The 17,168-nt window shown below is 45.1% G+C and overlaps 1 protein-coding gene across 1 annotated transcript; it reads right to left on the bottom strand.

The window, feature by feature from the left end:
- Positions 1-2,146: 2,146 nt before the first annotated feature.
- On the bottom strand, positions 2,147-15,708 carry LOC309399899 (methanethiol oxidase-like). Its single transcript, XM_081968092.1, has 12 exons — positions 15,574-15,708; positions 10,815-10,868; positions 10,186-10,298; positions 8,611-8,796; positions 8,283-8,403; positions 7,004-7,186; positions 5,997-6,175; positions 5,166-5,244; positions 4,564-4,685; positions 4,377-4,469; positions 3,597-3,715; positions 2,147-3,254 (listed from the first exon to the last, which is right to left on the bottom strand). Exons 1-12 carry the CDS (start codon positions 15,575-15,577, stop codon positions 3,092-3,094), a joined length of 1,416 nt encoding a protein of 471 aa, XP_081824218.1. The 5' UTR covers positions 15,578-15,708; the 3' UTR covers positions 2,147-3,091.
- Between the last annotated feature and the right edge of the window lie 1,460 nt (positions 15,709-17,168).

A 17,168-nucleotide genomic window follows, 5' to 3' on the forward strand; every position in this document is an offset into this window, starting at 1 on the left:
TTGGTCTGTGCGGTCGGTCCGTGCAACCCTCGGCTGGAAACAGAAAATTGACTTGCGGTTTTAATTTCTCCACTCGTCTTCCCTTTTACCCAGCAGCCCAACAGCAGAAACCACAATTCCAGTCAACCATCTGCCCAGGCAGATGTGAATGTGTGTTTAATATTTTTCATCTGAGGTTCAGGTGACGCGCGCTGGGATTTGAAAGGTTCAATCGAATGGAGAGATTCGGAGAGTTTCCCGAAAGGAATGGAAGCCTTGCCTGCACGTTGTCTGCCCCTTGGAGTAAAGCAAAGGTTTTTGAGTTGCGTTGTGTTGCGTTCTCGAGAAACTAAAATTGGAGTCGTCAGCAAGTTTCTTCTCCAAGCCCCAGGAAAGCTCAGAATTTGGATCCAGCAAACATAGTGGGCCAAATCTCACCCCAGATCTTATCTCACCTCTCATCTTATCAATTATCACATTTTGAAATAACATCACATTACGAAGAGGGGAGAGGAAGCCGAACCGAGAAACTTGCTGTTCTAGAAAGTCAAGTCAAAAAAAGCACCGTGAGGGCATGAAACTGAGAAAGTTGGAGTTCTGCCTGGTGGCTCAGCTTCTTTTCAGGAGCTCAGCGTTTTCGCTCGGTATCTTTCTTCCCCCACAATTGTGGATTATTAGCTCCATTCTGGCTAGGAAACTAATCAAGGAGAGAAGCAACCTAGAACTAAGGAGAACTTTCTTGACAGAGAGAGCAATCAATCAGTGGAAGAGCTTGTCTCCAGAAGTTGTGGGTGCTTCATCACTGGAGGTTTTTAAGAAGAGATTGGACAATCACTCGTCTGGAATGGTGTATAGGCTCTTCTGCTCGAGCAGGGGGTTGGACTAGAAGACCTCCAAGGTCCCTTTCAATGCTACCATTAGTCTATTCTAAACGTTGTCTTGCTCTTTCAAATCCTTCCTGCCTAAGCTTTCCAGCCTGTGATAGGCAATCGGTCCTGCAGTCTGTATCTCATTTGTTGATTCATCTAATCCCTCTGAAAAACCCAACTCCTCTGGAGTCCTGTCAATCACGCATGAGTGACGCCTGCTAAGCTCTTCCTTGTGCTCAGCACCAGTCAATTGGTGTCCTTTGGTGACTCTGCTTTTGGAATTTCAGAAGTGATTAAATGTGCCTTACCTCCCTCCCATCTTCCCTCTTTCTATCTCTTTCGTTCAGCTCTGCCTTCTTAGCCAGAAGTTACACAACTTTTAAAACTTTCTTGCCTTCTGCTCTCTGTAAACATTTATCCATCTGCCCTCCCTTCTATTTGTGTGTGTGTGGGGGGGTTGATAGAAAAGGATCTGTAGCCACCCACATTCACAAGACCTTCAGGTAGCATCCAGTGGTAAAATTCAATTTTTTTTACTACCAGTTCTGTGGGCGTGGCTTGGTGGGCGTGGCAGGGGAAGGATGCTGCAAAATCTCCATTCCCACCCCACTCTGGGGCCAGCCAGAGGTGCCATTTGCTGGTTCTCCGAACTACTCAAAATTTCCGCTGCCAGTTCTCCAGAACCTGTCAGAACCTGCTGGATTTCACCCCTGGTAGCATCGTCCCGAATGAGGGAGAACAGCATCTCAGTCTGATCCCTTTGCATTCCCAAACTCATTCCCAAGGAGGTTAGTCTAAGTGATCTCCAAAGCCCTTTCCTCAACCTTTACATCCTATGGACCTGGACCATTCAAAGTTTGATTCGGGTTTCATGAAGGCAGCCGAACCGGACGACAGTTGTTGGATGCAATACTTTTTAACACAAAGGGCACTCTCGCACAATCCAGAGTTCCAACGGTTTATGAAATTAAGGCTTGTTAAGCTACTGTACCGGCTTTCTACGAAGAGTTCGGAGGGCAATGACTGCTTATTTGTCTTTCTGTTTTCCTCTCCATAGATTAAAGGGCTGGATATTTCAGAGCTGAAAACGAAAGTGTGAACACTGCCAGGAGCCCCGGAGCCCCGGGCTTCAGACATTCAGGTTTCAGCCTCACGCATTTCATGAGAAACACTCCTTTGCCACCTGCCCTTAATGTTATGACCGAAGGGGCGACCGCAGAGGTCTCGTGACGGCAGGTGGCTCTTGGTGATTAGCTCACAGTCAGATTGGGGAGAAGAAATCTGCGTAGGCGAGAAACCCTTTGAATATTTATTTATTTTTAAAAAGAACAGTGAGTAGCAAAGATAAAGAAATATATTATTCTATTTCTGAAGCATTATGCTAGAGGTAACTCTAAGATGTTCCAAGAATGGCTCCATCACTCATGAAGTCACAAACAATCCTGTATTCCATAATCAAAAGATTTGACATCTGCCCAAAAAACCATGGGATGAGTTTGTATTACTCCAAATACAGCTAGTGCTCGACTTACAACCATTTGCTTAATGACGGCTCAAAGTTATAACAGCGCTGAAAAGGGACTTATGACTGATCCTCCCACCTATGAAGTTACAACGTTCGCAGCTTCCTGGGTCATGTGATCGATATTTGCGACCTTCCAACAAGCAATGGGGGAAGTCGGACTCATGTCATGAGTGACTGAATAACTGCCGTGATTTCGCTCAGTTGCCGTGATGAAAAAAGGTGCGGCTCACTTCACAATTTCCTTGCTTAGCAATGAAAATTCTGGTCATGGTCGTAAGTCGAGGACTATCTGCACACAAGCGATCAGATCAGTTGCTTTGTTAATTTAATCCCCATAGCATTTCGAGGGATGCCTCGGCTACAGGAGTCTCAAGATAGAAAAACATGGGCTTTGTGCTCTCGTGCCTTCCCTGAGAAAATTGTGGGAACAATTATTGTCTAAAATATTTTCTTCTGGGTAAAAACGTGCAATTCCCTGGTTACACAATAGTGAAAGCGGGGCGAAACTGGGAACACAGAGATGCTTAAAATCTTGTATCAAAAGTCCTGGGGTTGAGACATGGTCACAGCAAAGAGGATGCAGTGGGGGTGAGCGACCTCTGCTGGCAGAACAAGGAATATCCCATCTAGAGGGAACTGCACACAGAAGCAGGCAAGGAAGAAGTAGCAACTCAAGGAAAAAACTTATTAGCGTGAGAGGTCAAAGCTGGGGAGATCATTAGATCCAGATATCGGAAGTGGTGTCACCGCCTGGATAGCGGATCTCATGGGCCAGCGCTGGCCCATTTGGCTCTTTCCCGAAATCCACCAAGAACTTTTCGTTCACTTTTAAGCCTCCTTTCTTGCTATCCACATCAATTTGCAACATGACGGAGCCTTCCCTGGGGAGGGAGAGAAAAAGAAGACAAAAGAGAATTTTACCATGCATTTCTGAGGACAACGGCAGTTACAAAACTCAAAGATGGATGGATTCTCCCTACTCCGGAAGTCGACGCTGCAGACACACAAACGTTAACTCCCTAGGCTGGAAGAAGAAATGCCTTTTACTTTTATTTAAAATGTCATTTTAAATTCCACGCGAACGGTGAACTGAGGCCTAACGACTCTAGCAACCATCAAAAACTCCACCACGCAACTTCCAGACTTATTTCTGCCTGCGGAACTTCCAAGTTTGTTTCTGTTTTAGTAAACAAAGGAAAAAAGCGAAGGAAAGGCCGTCTTACTTGACCATGTCTGGGTAGAACTGCTTATCCCATCCACTGTAGAGAGAGGTGCTGACATACAGCCGTTTTCCGTCCAGGCTCAGCTGGATCATCTGGGGGGCACCTTGAACTCTCTTGCCCTGCGAAGGACAAGAAAACAGGCATGACCTAACTTGGGACCCAAGAGGCAGAGAAGGCTTTGAGCCAGAATTCCCCATGCTGGCTGGGGGATTCTGAGAGCTGAAGTCCACAAGCCTTAAAGTTGCCAAGGTGGGACACCCTTGGACTAGAAGACCTCCGAGGTCCTTCCAACCTGGTTATTCTGTGTCCTACAAAGATGGTTTGGCCGTGAAATTTCCTGCGGAGCTGAACATCCCTTGCACCCAGAGGTGGGTTGCTGCCAGTACGGCTCAGTTCGGCTGATCTGGTAGTGGCCCGGAGCAGCTGAGAATGAACCGGTACAGTGGCTCTTTTGCCCTGCCTGCCGGCCTGCTCTATACCTGTTTTTATGGCAAAAGGCAAATTGCGCACATGTGCAAAGCGCACGGTGCCTGCGCGAGCCCTGACAATCAGCTGGTTGTCGCAGGGGTGGTGGCTTGTGCATGCGCGTGCAGCGTGAGTCAGGCATGCGTGCGTGCACGATCAGAAAACTGGTAGTGAAGGTAAGTGCGACCCACCACTGCTTCCACCATTGTGAAAATGACATTTCACAATGGACAGAGAGGTTCTTTGGAAGACAGTTGAGACAGTGACCCAATGAAGAAAAAAAGTAAAAATAATCCAGGGGTGGAGAAGACCCACCTTGATGACGAATGGATCCGGCTGGCAGTCCAGTTCTGGGTCATCGGTCACTTTGACGGGGCCCCCTTTGACAATGCTTCCTCCCAGAAACACCTGCACGGGGGGAGAGACATGGCTGGGTGAGGATGTCCTATATCACCTGCAGACTCCAGCAGCCGTGCATCCCCTCCCCTGCCCTGGAATCTACCTGTCCCACCAGCTTGGGCTTCCGACGGTTGGAAATGTCATATTGACGGATGTCTCCGTGAAGCCAGTTGCTGAAGTACAGGAAGCGGTCATCCAGGGAGATCAGGATATCGGTGATCAAGCCTACAGGAGAGCTTCATGTTAACAGGAGGCAGCAAGTTGCAGGAGGAACCAATTTCACCCCAAAATTCCCAGCTAGGCCAAGAGCAGATTTTGCACGTATCCAAGAGAAATATGGACTCGTTGCGTAAAGACCACGTTGTTGGTTGCATAAAGTTGTGTTGAAAGTCACAGCTGAGACGTTTACTGCCTTTATACAACAAGACAATATTTCTTCTGTAGCTATCGCTACAAAACCCATCTTGTGTAACGAACATGGAAGCTTGCTAACACCACGGCTTGCCCTGGATCCTCTAATAAATGATCAAAGGAGTAAATTAAAGAGGGGGAACCCTTCCTGTCTCGGAGATGAGATGCTGGAAGTTTATATCTAGCTAGAGTTTGAATTTAGTTCCAAAGCAAGACTTTTAAATCTGTTATTGGTGGAGGAACGCAACTCAGATCGATGACAGAAACAATCAATATAAAGCTTGTTGCACTAGCCTGGCATTTCCGGGAGAAGCCATCCTTCGACCTTCTTGTTGGGAATTTGGATCACCTTTTCTTCTGCCCAAGTTCCTTCCTGAAGGGGAAAAAAATAGCCAGAAGGGGAGGAGTTACCCTTGGTGTAGCCCAATCCACAGAGACACCTATGCCTTCAGGTCAAGTTACTTAGCAGTTCTGTTTTAGAGCTTGCCTAGGAACCACTTAGCAAAGGGGCAGGTTAGAGATAATTATTTACTCATTATATTTATTAATTACCACTCTCTTGCAACTCCGGGCACTGCACGCCAGAGCAAAAAACTAAATGAAGAGGCGTATTTATCTGATTTCTTTTACATGATCTGCCAATCAACGTTTGGTGATGCAAGGAAGGACCGGAAGGGGTGAATTTGTGGCCGTGTGGCACACACCTTGGCAATCTGTGACTCAGGAATTCCTACTTGAATTTGGGTGGCCCGGTTGTGCCACCAAGTTAACCTTGACTGACTTGTTGATTGTGCTTGGTACCATCCAAATCTCGGGGGGTCTTATTTTCAGGGAAACAGGGTAGCTAGGTAGCATTTTGAGGTTGCCTTTCTGCGTTCCGAAGTACAAAGGAAAACCCTCCAAAATATGAAAATTGGTGGGGGGGGGGATGTGCCTGGCTTGTTTAGCAGGCAGTAGTTCTCAGGACCCTAAAAATTCTACAGGGCCTAACCACACCTTCTAAAGCTCTGGGGTGTTGCCTGTGTCCCTGTGCTCAGCTGTGGGCTTTCCCGAGACACCGTTCTCCGCTCTACTCTGCTGCAATTGTTTCTCTTTTCTTTGGTTCGTTTTTTTGTTTTTGTTTACCGGGGTCTTGTAGAAACGGTGGACGGCGCTGCTGAGGGCGCAGCCGATGTACCCCTCGGCTGCATCCGGATCGTGGAGAAATCGGATCTCCAGCGGAATGGAGTTCTTGCCCACGTCGATGGTCTGGATGAATTCGTGAGTGGTCCAATCCCACACGTTGATGTTTCCACCATAGCAGCCTTCGGAAGTGGGTGTGAGAGGAGGAAAAGATGATTGTGGGAAAGGAGGGAGGGAGTGGGGTTTGGTTAGTAGCGCGTTTTCTTTGCGGGATCCTCGGTGCTCTCTGAGCTTGGTTGTCTTCCTGCAGACCTAGTTCATCATCCAGCTAAGAAACCTCATTGGTGCTAGAAGGAGCATTTGCAGCAAACCTCACTAGCCCTGATGGTGTTTCCTAGTTGGGTCATGAAGCGTCTGCAAGAAAACAACCAACAACTCGGAGAGCATCGAGGAGCCTTCGTTTCAATCCGGAGCTACAAATATTCTCCTTTATTGGTAAGTTTTCTTTCTCCGCTCATTCCTGGTAGATAATATGAGTTTGAGCCAAGTTCCGAAACTGGCCTGTGTAATTTCACAAGCACATGTGCACACACACGTTTCCTCTGGATCTCCTACAGATGTGAACTGGACCTCACCACCAAATAGTTAATGATAGCTATTTATAATACAATAGTCCAACTTATTGAGAAATTGGCCTCCACCCTTCTGTAGCTTCTGACTGCCTTGTGACTCATCCTTGCCCTATTAAGCTCCTCCTCTAAGTGTCTCATTGGTGGGAAGAGATGCTGCCTTGAATCTCATTGGCCCTCAGACCTCAATTCCCGCCTAGCTTTGCCTCTCTCTTCTCCAATCCTTATTCTGGACCTCAACTCCGTCTTCTGGACCATGGAAGATGCTTCCAACCAGGTTCTCCTTGATCAAACAGCCTGATTGGCTTCTCTGAAGATACCCGGTGCCTGTGGAACTCCTGGAAGAGGTCTCTCAGAAGCAAGGGAGAGCCGTTCTCTCACCTTTCTCCAAATCTGCTGGGTTGAACCCGTAGGCGAAGCACTTGGGCGTTCCCCACTCCGTGCTCATCAAAACGTTGTGCCTGGGCTGGTACCAGAAATCGTAGCCAAACGGTGGGACTTTGCTGCCTTTTTCCCAGTTGCCCTTCACCTCAAAGGTCTCACCGTCCAGCAGGACAAAACCCCCTGCAGGAGAAAAGAAAACATTGTTTATTTGTTAAGCTTAATCGCCGACCATCTCGCCACAAGGCGACTCTTTATCTCAGGGGTCTCCAACCTTGGCAACTTTAAGACTTGTGGACTTCAACTCCCAGAGTTCCTCAGCTGAGGAACTCTGGGAGTTGAAGTCCACAAGTCTTAAATTTGCCAAGGTTGGAGACTCCTACTTTATCATGTCAACCTGTTAACTTGACGTGATTTCCAGCCGTTTAGGAGAAAGAGAAGATGGAGAGTATTCAAGATTGCATTAAATGAACAGAAATTCTTTGCTGTGTTCTCAGAGAAGAGAGTGAAGGTCACGGTTCCTCCGAGAGCCATTCAGAGAGACTGCAGAAAGCTGAGAAAACACCTCCATCTGATTTCTCCCACTCAAATAGTCTCAGGTAGGGGAGGCTGCTCCCCGAGTCCGTTTGCTACCCAGACCGTAGCTTCTAATGGGATCGTCTGTCTCCGTTGCAGAGAATTTAGCTTTATCCTTCATTTGGCTAAAAATCCCTCCTGCAAAAACTTTCTCAGGCCGGGTGGCTTTAGGCCGGCCCCTCTCTCTCAGCCCTACCCACCTCACAGGTTGTAGTTGTGGCGAAAATAGGAAGAAAAAGGAATGGAATGGAATTAAGAATGGAGCGGAGTGGAACAGAACAGAACAGAAGAGAAAACAGAAGAGAAGAGAAGAGAAAACAAGAGAATAGGAATAAAGCAACAATAGAATGGAGTGGAATGGAATAAATAAAATAAGAATAGAAACAGAACAGAATAGAAAAGAGAACAGAACAGAATAGAAAACAAGAGAATAGGAATAAAACAATAATAGAATGGAGTGGAATGGAATAAATAGAATAAGAATAGAACAAGAACAGAATACAGAAAGGGTGTAGGCAGAGTCTCCTGCTTGGGCAGGGGTTTCCAGATGACCTACAGGATCCCTTCCAAATCTATTAATCCAGAATATTTTATTATCCAATTGCGATTGGGCCCACAAAGAGTATTAGATATGTCAGCCCCCTTGAGTTATTTATAAAAAATAATAAAGGCAGAATGAAAAAGAAACATTAAAAAGACATACCTTTTCCATTGCCAGAAGGGTCAGCCATGGTGCTAATCATGATTTCGCCATTGCCCAGGCAATGTGAGGTGTGAGGATTTGCCAAGTTGCACTTCCAATAGAGGTCAATGGGCTCGACCACCTGCAATCGTGCAAGATTATGCCGAAGAAGTGAGGATGGGCCGTTGGGCCACGGATAGATACCCCCAGCCCTTCACCATTCAAGCTTTGCACGGTGTGAAAAACGGGACGTGCCGGTCCCGAGAGTGAAAGAAGCTTGCAAAGGGAAGAGAAGGAAGGTGGCTCTGTGAGGGGCCCACTCAGCACCAGCCAGGCCCGACATGTATACCTTGTGGATCCTGGGGGCCCTCAGGTTGGTGCCGGTGTCGATCACATAAATCCGGGACGAGATCAGGCTGGGAAGAATAAGACGGTTGCGCTTCTTGGTGGTGTCTCCGAAGCAGCTGCTGCAGGCGTTCCAGCCGGAATGGTGCAGCTCATCGTTAACGTTGGGCATCGGCAGGCGGTGGATGACCTGTGGGGTGGCAGAGCCCACTTAGGATCGGGGTGAAATTCTGCCAGTTCGGAATGGTTTGCCCGAATCGGTAGTAAAAGAAACGCTACCGGTTCGGCTGAACCAGTTTTCCCGTGGGGCACAGTGGATTTCCCCCCACCTGCTGTTCGCTGACCTTTGCATTACCTGCACTTGCTGTTTGCATGCACAGAGGTGGCCCGTGTGAGTGAAGCGAGTGTGTGCACGCTCACATTGCTACTGAACCGGTAGCAAAGGTAAGTGGATTTCACCCCTGCTTGGGATCTTTGGACAGGTTCTCAAAGAGCTTCTCTTCCTTCCCCTGCACTCTTTCTAGAGCAGTGTTTCTCAAACTTGGCGACTTTAAGTCCTGTGGACTTCAACTCCCAGAATTCCCCAGCCAGCTATATTGTGGACATTTTTCTTTTGCAACCTTGCATTACTCAGGCCCCAAAGCATGCAGGAATCCTCGGCGGTTTCCAATTTCTAAATTGTTTGAAAGGGGGTTGTTGGTCTTTGGGCCCATAATTATTAGCCAATGTTTTTTGGAATGCAGAACTTTGGGTTATCTCCCCCCACCCCATGGTAAAGATAAAAATGGAGGTTATGAAATGGGTTTGCACGGCATGTCAATCAAGAACGCGGGATTTCCGTTATCGGCGGTATCGCTGAAATAACCACAAAACGTGTCCTGTGCAGGAAAAGTCCGTGGTTTAAGATTTGAGCAGCTGCTTGAGTTCAACAACTGCTGGGCCAGTTGTCCTGGGTAAATCCTGAGGGACTGCAACCCCCAGATTGCTCCAGGAAAAAAGAAAGGAAGTGATTGGCATTTGATCCGAAAGGAGACGCTCTCCAACTGGAATTTTAGGCAGCAAAGAAAGACAACTGCAAGGTTCAGATTTCCCAACGGACTGCAGGGAAGAGAACTGTTTGCTTTCAGCTTCTGAAGGAACCACAAAGTATCTGGAGATACTTTGCTATATTGGACAGCAATTTCTTCCTGATAATGTGGAATTAAATCTTGAGGATCCTGGGGTTCCCCACCCCCCAAGGCTTGATGGAAAGAGAGTCATCTAAAAGCCCAGGCGCGCTCAGATTCTTTCTAAGATTTAAAACATTTCTTCCTAAAAGACGAGAGAAAAGCAGCATTTGAAGCAAGGAGAAAACCATGGGCTCATTTCTGTGAATCAAAAGTCCACCATTAAGCATTTAAAAATGAGGTATCCTGTCTATGCTGGGCAGAGATATCAAGTCATCCCAAAGTATCTTCCCTATCTCTGGATTTGCTTTGCTCAAAGCTGTCCCATTTGCCATGATTAGAATATTGAGCTGCTGTTAAGATAAAGCAGCTTTGAAATTAAGATTTGAGCACAGATACTGAATTAAACCTACTTGGCAATAAGTCCGGGATTTGGGGTCCACATCCACAGTGGCCAAATAATCCGGTTTTTTTGTTCCAGTGTTTCGGTAGATGCAAGGCAGATAGACAATCTCTTCCCGTGGCCCTTTTGGAAGAAAAGGTGAATCAGTTACAGAAAGGAAAGTTGCATATAAGTTACATATAACTTCGAATGATCACTAAATGGTTATTCATTTAGTGATCGCGGGCTGCTGCAAGAAGAAAGAGTCAAGCTATTCTCCAAAGAACCTGAGGGTAGAACAAGAAGCAATGGGTGGAAACTAATCAAGGAGAGAAGCAGCTTAGAACTGAGGAGAAATTTCCTGACAGTTAGAACAATTAATCAGTGGAACAGCTTGCCTCCAGAAGTTGTGGATGCCCCAACACTGGGAGTCTTTAAGAAGATGTTGGATAACCATTTGTCTGAAGTAGTGTAGGGTTTCCTGCCTAAGCAGGGGGTTGGACTAGAAGACCTCTAAGGTCCCTTCCAATTGTAAGTTGAGAATTGCCTGTAATTGGGTGAGGTTTTGTGCAAGGCAAATATTGAGGACACAATGGTTATCCAAGAGTGGTTTCACTTTTAGGACACACCCACACAAAAACACACACTGTGTTCCCTCACCTTTCATGGCATCCAAGGGGGTTTTATATCCCGGCCCGCACTCTCCACATTTTGCTGCAATGTAAAATGGACAAAAAGAAAGTTAAAAACACACAAGAGGACAACGATGGAACCAAACCAGCTTGGGATATGCTTTTGAAATACTGTGTCACTGTCTGGCTTTTCCTGATAAATTTCTCGATAGCTTCAGATAGGGGAATTCTAGGGCTGAGTTCAGCTTCCTGCGAGTCTTTTTAAGATTTCAAGTTGCTAGTGCTCCTGACTTCAAGGATATCCTTCCCCGCTGAGACATCAGGGGAGTGTTAAAGAAGTTATTTGAATAAAATAAATTGGATAGCATGCCCTGGTTTGAAAGCTTGTCCTAACGTTCATTGCTTTGACGCAGAATGAAGTTTGTCTTCTTCAGATCTTTCTGACTCAGTTTGACTTTTTTTTTTTTTTGCATGGAAGGGGGTCGAAATATTCATTAGGAATCAAGTTAGAAATCAGCACCTCTGTTTTCCCTGGACAAGCCCCAGTGGCAACCGTGATAAGCTGAAGCAACCCAGCAATTGGTAGGTTAAGATGCAATGATTTAAGTGTTACCGTGATTTCCCGCCCTACCCCAAGGAAATGGTTGGCTTTATTGACCTGTTCACTTAGTGCAAGCCTGCAACATTTGCAAGGATTCAGACAAATGTATAAGCCATCTTGAGACACGCAGTGACCAGAGCTTTTGTGTGACAGTATAAGTGTGAATTGTGCTTGGCTACAGGTGTTATTTGGCTGACGCTGCAAATGCACTTCATTCCTGCAGTCATGGTAGGTGTCCTGAAGTCAATCTTCCCCGTGAAGCCTCCAGGTTCATGAACAGTCTATCTGCGAAGCAAGAGAACCTTTTGGTGCTAACCAGCACTGGCTCCTATGACTTTGTGGCAACCAGTGTGGGAAAGATGCAGCGCTTTTCAGGACAGCTCTTCCGTGTGGATGGGGAAATGTGGGTCAGCTTGGCTCAGGATCTGCAGCCATGCGCCTGTTCCGTGTTTCACGCTGGTTGTGCGTCGAGGGAGAGAGGGGAAACGGCACGAAGGAGCAATTCCACTGGGACCTTCTGAATGCTGGCCCTTGGCTTGGTCAAGAATTTTGCAGCAGATGCTTCCAGTCTTCAGAGGGAAGCTGTGCGCTGCTGAACACTCCCTTGTCATAAAATTTTCATTTCCCAGCGTGAATAGTGGGAAGAACATTTCACAAGCCTCCTTGGGCAACTGCCCAGTTGCTGCTCTGCTGTCACGCAAGTGATGGGACTGGCCCAAAGACCATTTGGTGGGTAATTGCAAAATAATTGCAGATGTTCCGTTCCTCGCGTGATGCTTTCTTGGTGTTTGGGACTTAACTCTCTCAATTCCAAAACAAATCTCTACTACGCACAAGGACCCTGGGAAGCTGGTCACTTTATGACCCAATGTAGAAACTGCCGGACATTGAGTCCCAGATTGTACCACACCTATTTACCCCACTGGTTTATTTATATTGCATTGTCTGCATTATCTCTGCACGCCTGGAGGCCAGGGGTGGGCCCCTACCTCTTGCAAAACCTAGCATGCGGCCTTCAAGTAATTGTTGGGTCTTTAACACACTTTTTTTTTTTTTGCTGTTGATTCTGTTGCAACAGAGCAATACAGCCGTGATTTGCCATATTGGCCTGTTTGATTTAATAGGTAACGTATTAAACCACAGACAAAGAAAAAATTATGAACATCAAATGGTTTTATGGTAGTTGAGGATAGACCGAGACCGTCACAAATGGAGATATATCCTCATGACAAACTTCATCGGTTGCACTAGAGTTCATTGTGCTAAGGTTGCCTGTGTTTTATTGGGCTTTGGCTTAGCATCTGCAAACCAGTCAATTAAGGTTCGTTGCACAAACTACGAATTAAGCCATCGCTTAATGCATTGTATAAACCCAGCCACCGTAATTTTAAAGTGGCCAGAAGACAGTTGGCTGCAGACTTTGCATTCTGGGTCTCTGTTTCTGTCATTCAATCTGGCACTGCGAGTAAATTGTGGTTTTTAAATTGGATGGGCTTCCTAATCGAAGCTTAGGCAAGATAAGTAGATGTTGCTTATCAGTTTCTGTGGAAACTGAGTTAGAGCAGGTCTCCCGAGTCTATCTTGCAGTGAAAGTAGCCGTATTAACTGGCTTATTTGACTTGATTGAGTGGATCCTGGAGTTGGGGAAATGCCATCTTAAAACCTTCAGCTACGAACTCTGTCTAGGAGAGCCAAGCAAATTTATGTGTGGGTTTGGCTGTAGAGAATTGAGTTTATTGGGTGGGTTGGATGGAAGCTGAAAGGATCAAAGGAAGCGTCACTTCCTGATATATGATTATGTATCCATGGAGCTTGTTAATCTACTGACTGCCATACCTCTTTACACTACTTATATCTTGGTCAAATGGATTCCAGTCATAAATGGAATTGGTTCATCTTAAGGGTCGGCGGTTTTGTTGCAATAGGCCCGGGATGGCAAACCTATGGCACACGTGCCGAAAGTGGCACGCAGAGCCCTCTCTGCGGGCACACAAGGCGTTGCCCAATTTAGCTCCACCACGCATGTGCACGTGCCCTCCCGCCGGCCAGCTGGTTTTCGGGTCTCTGCTGTACATGCGTAGGAGGCATGTGTGCACAGAATGGGGTTGCGTGTGCATGTAGGGGGCATGCAGGGGGTAATGTGTGCATGCTCGTGGAAACCTGGGAGATTGCACACACGTGTGAGGGGGTGGGGGAGCACAGGGAAGCACATGCATGCGCGGGACGTATCATACATGAGGGGGGGTTGCACGCGTGTACTGTGGGGTGGGTTGTGTAGGGGGGGTTATGTATGCATTGCATTATGGGTGTGTACACGCACTTTTGCCATGGGATGGCAAAAGGTTAGCCATCACTGCAATAGGCTAATTTGTTTAATTTTTTAGAAGCCCAAATTTTACCCATCTTGAGCAATCCCAGTAGTACCAGTTCTTCTCCCTGTTTAAATTCATTAACAAAGCTTTCTTGCTGCGTAAGTCCAGGTCAAGGTTAACTCTGTTATCAGATTTTATTTATTCAGCTTATACACCCACTTTCTGCTGAGCAAGTTCTCAAGCCAGCCGACAAAATTAAAAGAAAGCCAAGGTTCAGAAAGTCAGAAGCATAAATGAAAACCAACACAGGGTCGGTGTTCAGTAAGACCCTGTGTTGGTTTGAGCCGGGTGGATGAAGGGTTGAAAGAAACAGGCTGGAGACCAGGAGACTGGGAATTCTAGTCTTAACTCAGGCATGAAGCCAGCTGGGTGATTTTGGGCCGGTTTCTACCTTTCACCTTAGGACGAAAAAAAAATGGCAAAGCACTCTGGAAAGCATTTCCAGGAGAACTACATTTAATTTGAATGGTTCAGCAACATCTGGAAGGACAGGTACGAATGACACCAAGGAATGGTTTTCAATTCTTTGGCCATTCCTTTTTTTTCTCATAATAACCCAATGAGGCTGATAGTGACCCCTGGACCTAAAATTAATTAATTAGTTAATTGCAAGGTTGAGTAGAGATGGCACAGCATTGGCTCATTCCCTCTATAGATGGGTAATTCAAACAAGTCCTTTTTTCACCTTTATACGCTCTACAACTTTCCGCTTGAATGCTCATTTCTCTTCACTAAAGGCTTATATAAACAGCATAATCTTATATTTATTCAAAAGCCAATCTCACTGGGTGTTTCCACATAAGACCTTTTATGGCACACTTTCCTTGCTTGTTCACAGTTTTGGTGGTGGTGGTGGGACTGGGAAGAGCTCCTAATATTCTCTCCAATTTCTGAAAGTGCCTTTCTGCTTTTTTCTGCTAGAATCATTTCCTAATACAAAAAGCAATCTGTCTTAAGAGAGAAAGACAGAATTGCATACAATGATAGTATTCAGAATTGTTTTTTAGACCAGCTTCTCGCTTTCTCATATCCTGCTTTGACCCCCCAACTAAGAGAGTTAAAATGCGAAGTATTTGGAGAGACGTTGTATACATTTTCCTTCCATTGACAGGATCCTTCTGCCATTGCTGAAGGAACTGTCCTCCTGGGGATTTTTTTGAGGGAGGGTACAACAGTGGTTGGTAGATTTTAGAGGACACAAGACATCAGAAGTAAAGGAATTAAGTTTCAAAATAAAATACATGCCAAAACACAGATAAACCTGTTACATATATAATTGGAACGGAAAGTGCTAAGCCAAAGTGCTTATCAAAGAAAATAGAGCTTCCTTCCAAGCATAAATGCAGAGGATCAAACAGTGCAAAAACATAGTATAAAAGCCGAGGTATTTTTTTTCTCCATTGCAAAGAGCAGAATCCTAAGTATACATCTTTGGAAATAAATGCGTGTGAGTTATTGGCATCCTATGACAATAAGAATAGGTTTTCTAACCAATCGAGATTTCTAGGGACTTTACCCTCTAAGAAAGAAATGCTGCTAAAAGAGAAGTTCTGAAATCTCATTGGTACTTTGCATTTCAAAAGCTAAACTCCCTGAGGGTTAGGGTACACCTTTTAAAGTACACATGCATTAAAGTTGATACGCGACCTCCTGTCAAGCTGTTTGCATCCAAAAATTGCACAAGTTACAATAATGATCATCATCTCTTCCTGAACTTCTGGGAAAGTCTGAACTACGCAGGAAACCCTGGAGAAATAATGGCTGTTTCTGCAGCTGAGCAAAAGAATGTCGCCTCTTTTCTTGCTTTGGCTTACCCATGGTGGTGGACTTGGATTATTCCTGCTCTCTTCCCTCCAAAGAATTCTGACCAACGAAGGGGATCCTCCAGACCAGAGGCAAGACTTTTTTTTCCGGAGGAACATATATCTCTGTATTTCAGTGGGTGGAGAAGAGGCGTGTTGGGAGGAGGACTATTGCAAACTGCTGAGCAATTCCAGATGGGGAGGGCTGCATTTTCAATACAAAATCCAATGGTTTCCTTTGATTCTGTAAGCTGTCAATGGTTGATAGCCTCATCTTTTAGCTTCCTCAGACAGAAAATCCTCCTCTGTTTTGGGCTGGAGGTGCAAAGAAAAGAAAACTCTTAGCTGGAGTTTTGTCAGGCTTGACACAAGTTTGAAACTGGCAGGCGGCCGAGATCTGGCAACTCATTTGCTTTCCTGTCAAGCAACTGTCGGTAGACTTTGGAGATGGTTTTTGTCCCTCTTTAGTTGAAAGTGCCCTTAGGAATGTCTTTCTTCCCTCGTTACTGCTAATTAAAGCCCAAATAAGCAAGTATTTAATAAGATGGGGTGAATAATTGCTCAGTTTTGCTCAGTTCTGAGTGAATTCTTCTTCTGTTTGATTTGTAAAATCTTGCACAGACCAAGTACTTTTCATGGTGAATGTTGATATTTCAGATTACATTTTTAATGCCATTATTAGATTTCAGCACCCTCTTCCATTTTTAAGATGTTCCTTTTTTCTGCTCAAATAATGACAGATTGTTTAACTGAAGCAAACCTGTTTCACACGGTTATATGAAGATCTTTGTAATTTTCATTGCATATGCTAACAACCCCTAAAGTATATCATAATGATTCCCGCCCCCCCCCTTAACAGGATCTGTGAACCCTTCTTTGCTAATCTCTACAAACCAACAGAAATTGTTAATGCACAGCTACATATTGTATATAATTATTCTTTAGAATGTATTTACTATATTTTTGTCCTGCTTTTCAGAAATCTACTGTCTTGTAAAGAAATTTACATCAACCAAAAAAAGAGCCTTCAAGCTACAGGTTAAAAGAAAAGAAATATGAGGAAATTGGACGCAGGAAAAGATTAAAGAGAAAAGGAGAAAGACTAGTTTCACAGGGCCATAAGAATTTAGAGAACTATAGAGAAGCATTTAATGCGCCTGAATTTATTTATTTATGCTGGTGAGTAGATGGCAAAGTTAACTCCTATTTGTTGGTGGGTGGCTAGGCAGCTCTTCATTTCTCCAGTTCATGATAACTTAATTGAAACAACAAAACACATTTTACTACATTAATTTTCAATAATGGGCAGATTTTGAAGAAAGAAAATATTAGTCATATGATTCTGTATGAGATGCATGCTCATTAGCAGGTTATTGTTGGCATTTTATGGAATCCCAGTATATTTAATTTGAATGTGTTACCTGTTTACTAATTTAAAACTTTAAAAGAAAATTGATCCAAATGCACGGGAGAAGGGGGTTGCATACTGACATCCATTAAATTGAAATTTGTTTCACTTTGCATGCTCCTGACTCTGTATTTCTCTCTTGGAGTCTAATGATCGCAGACTAAAATGTGATAGAACTTTGAAATTAAATTTTGAACAG

The sequence above is a fragment of the Natrix helvetica genome (assembly GCF_964273705.1).
Source record: "Natrix helvetica genome assembly, chromosome: 16".
Taxonomy (NCBI): Eukaryota; Metazoa; Chordata; class Lepidosauria; order Squamata; family Natricidae; genus Natrix; species Natrix helvetica.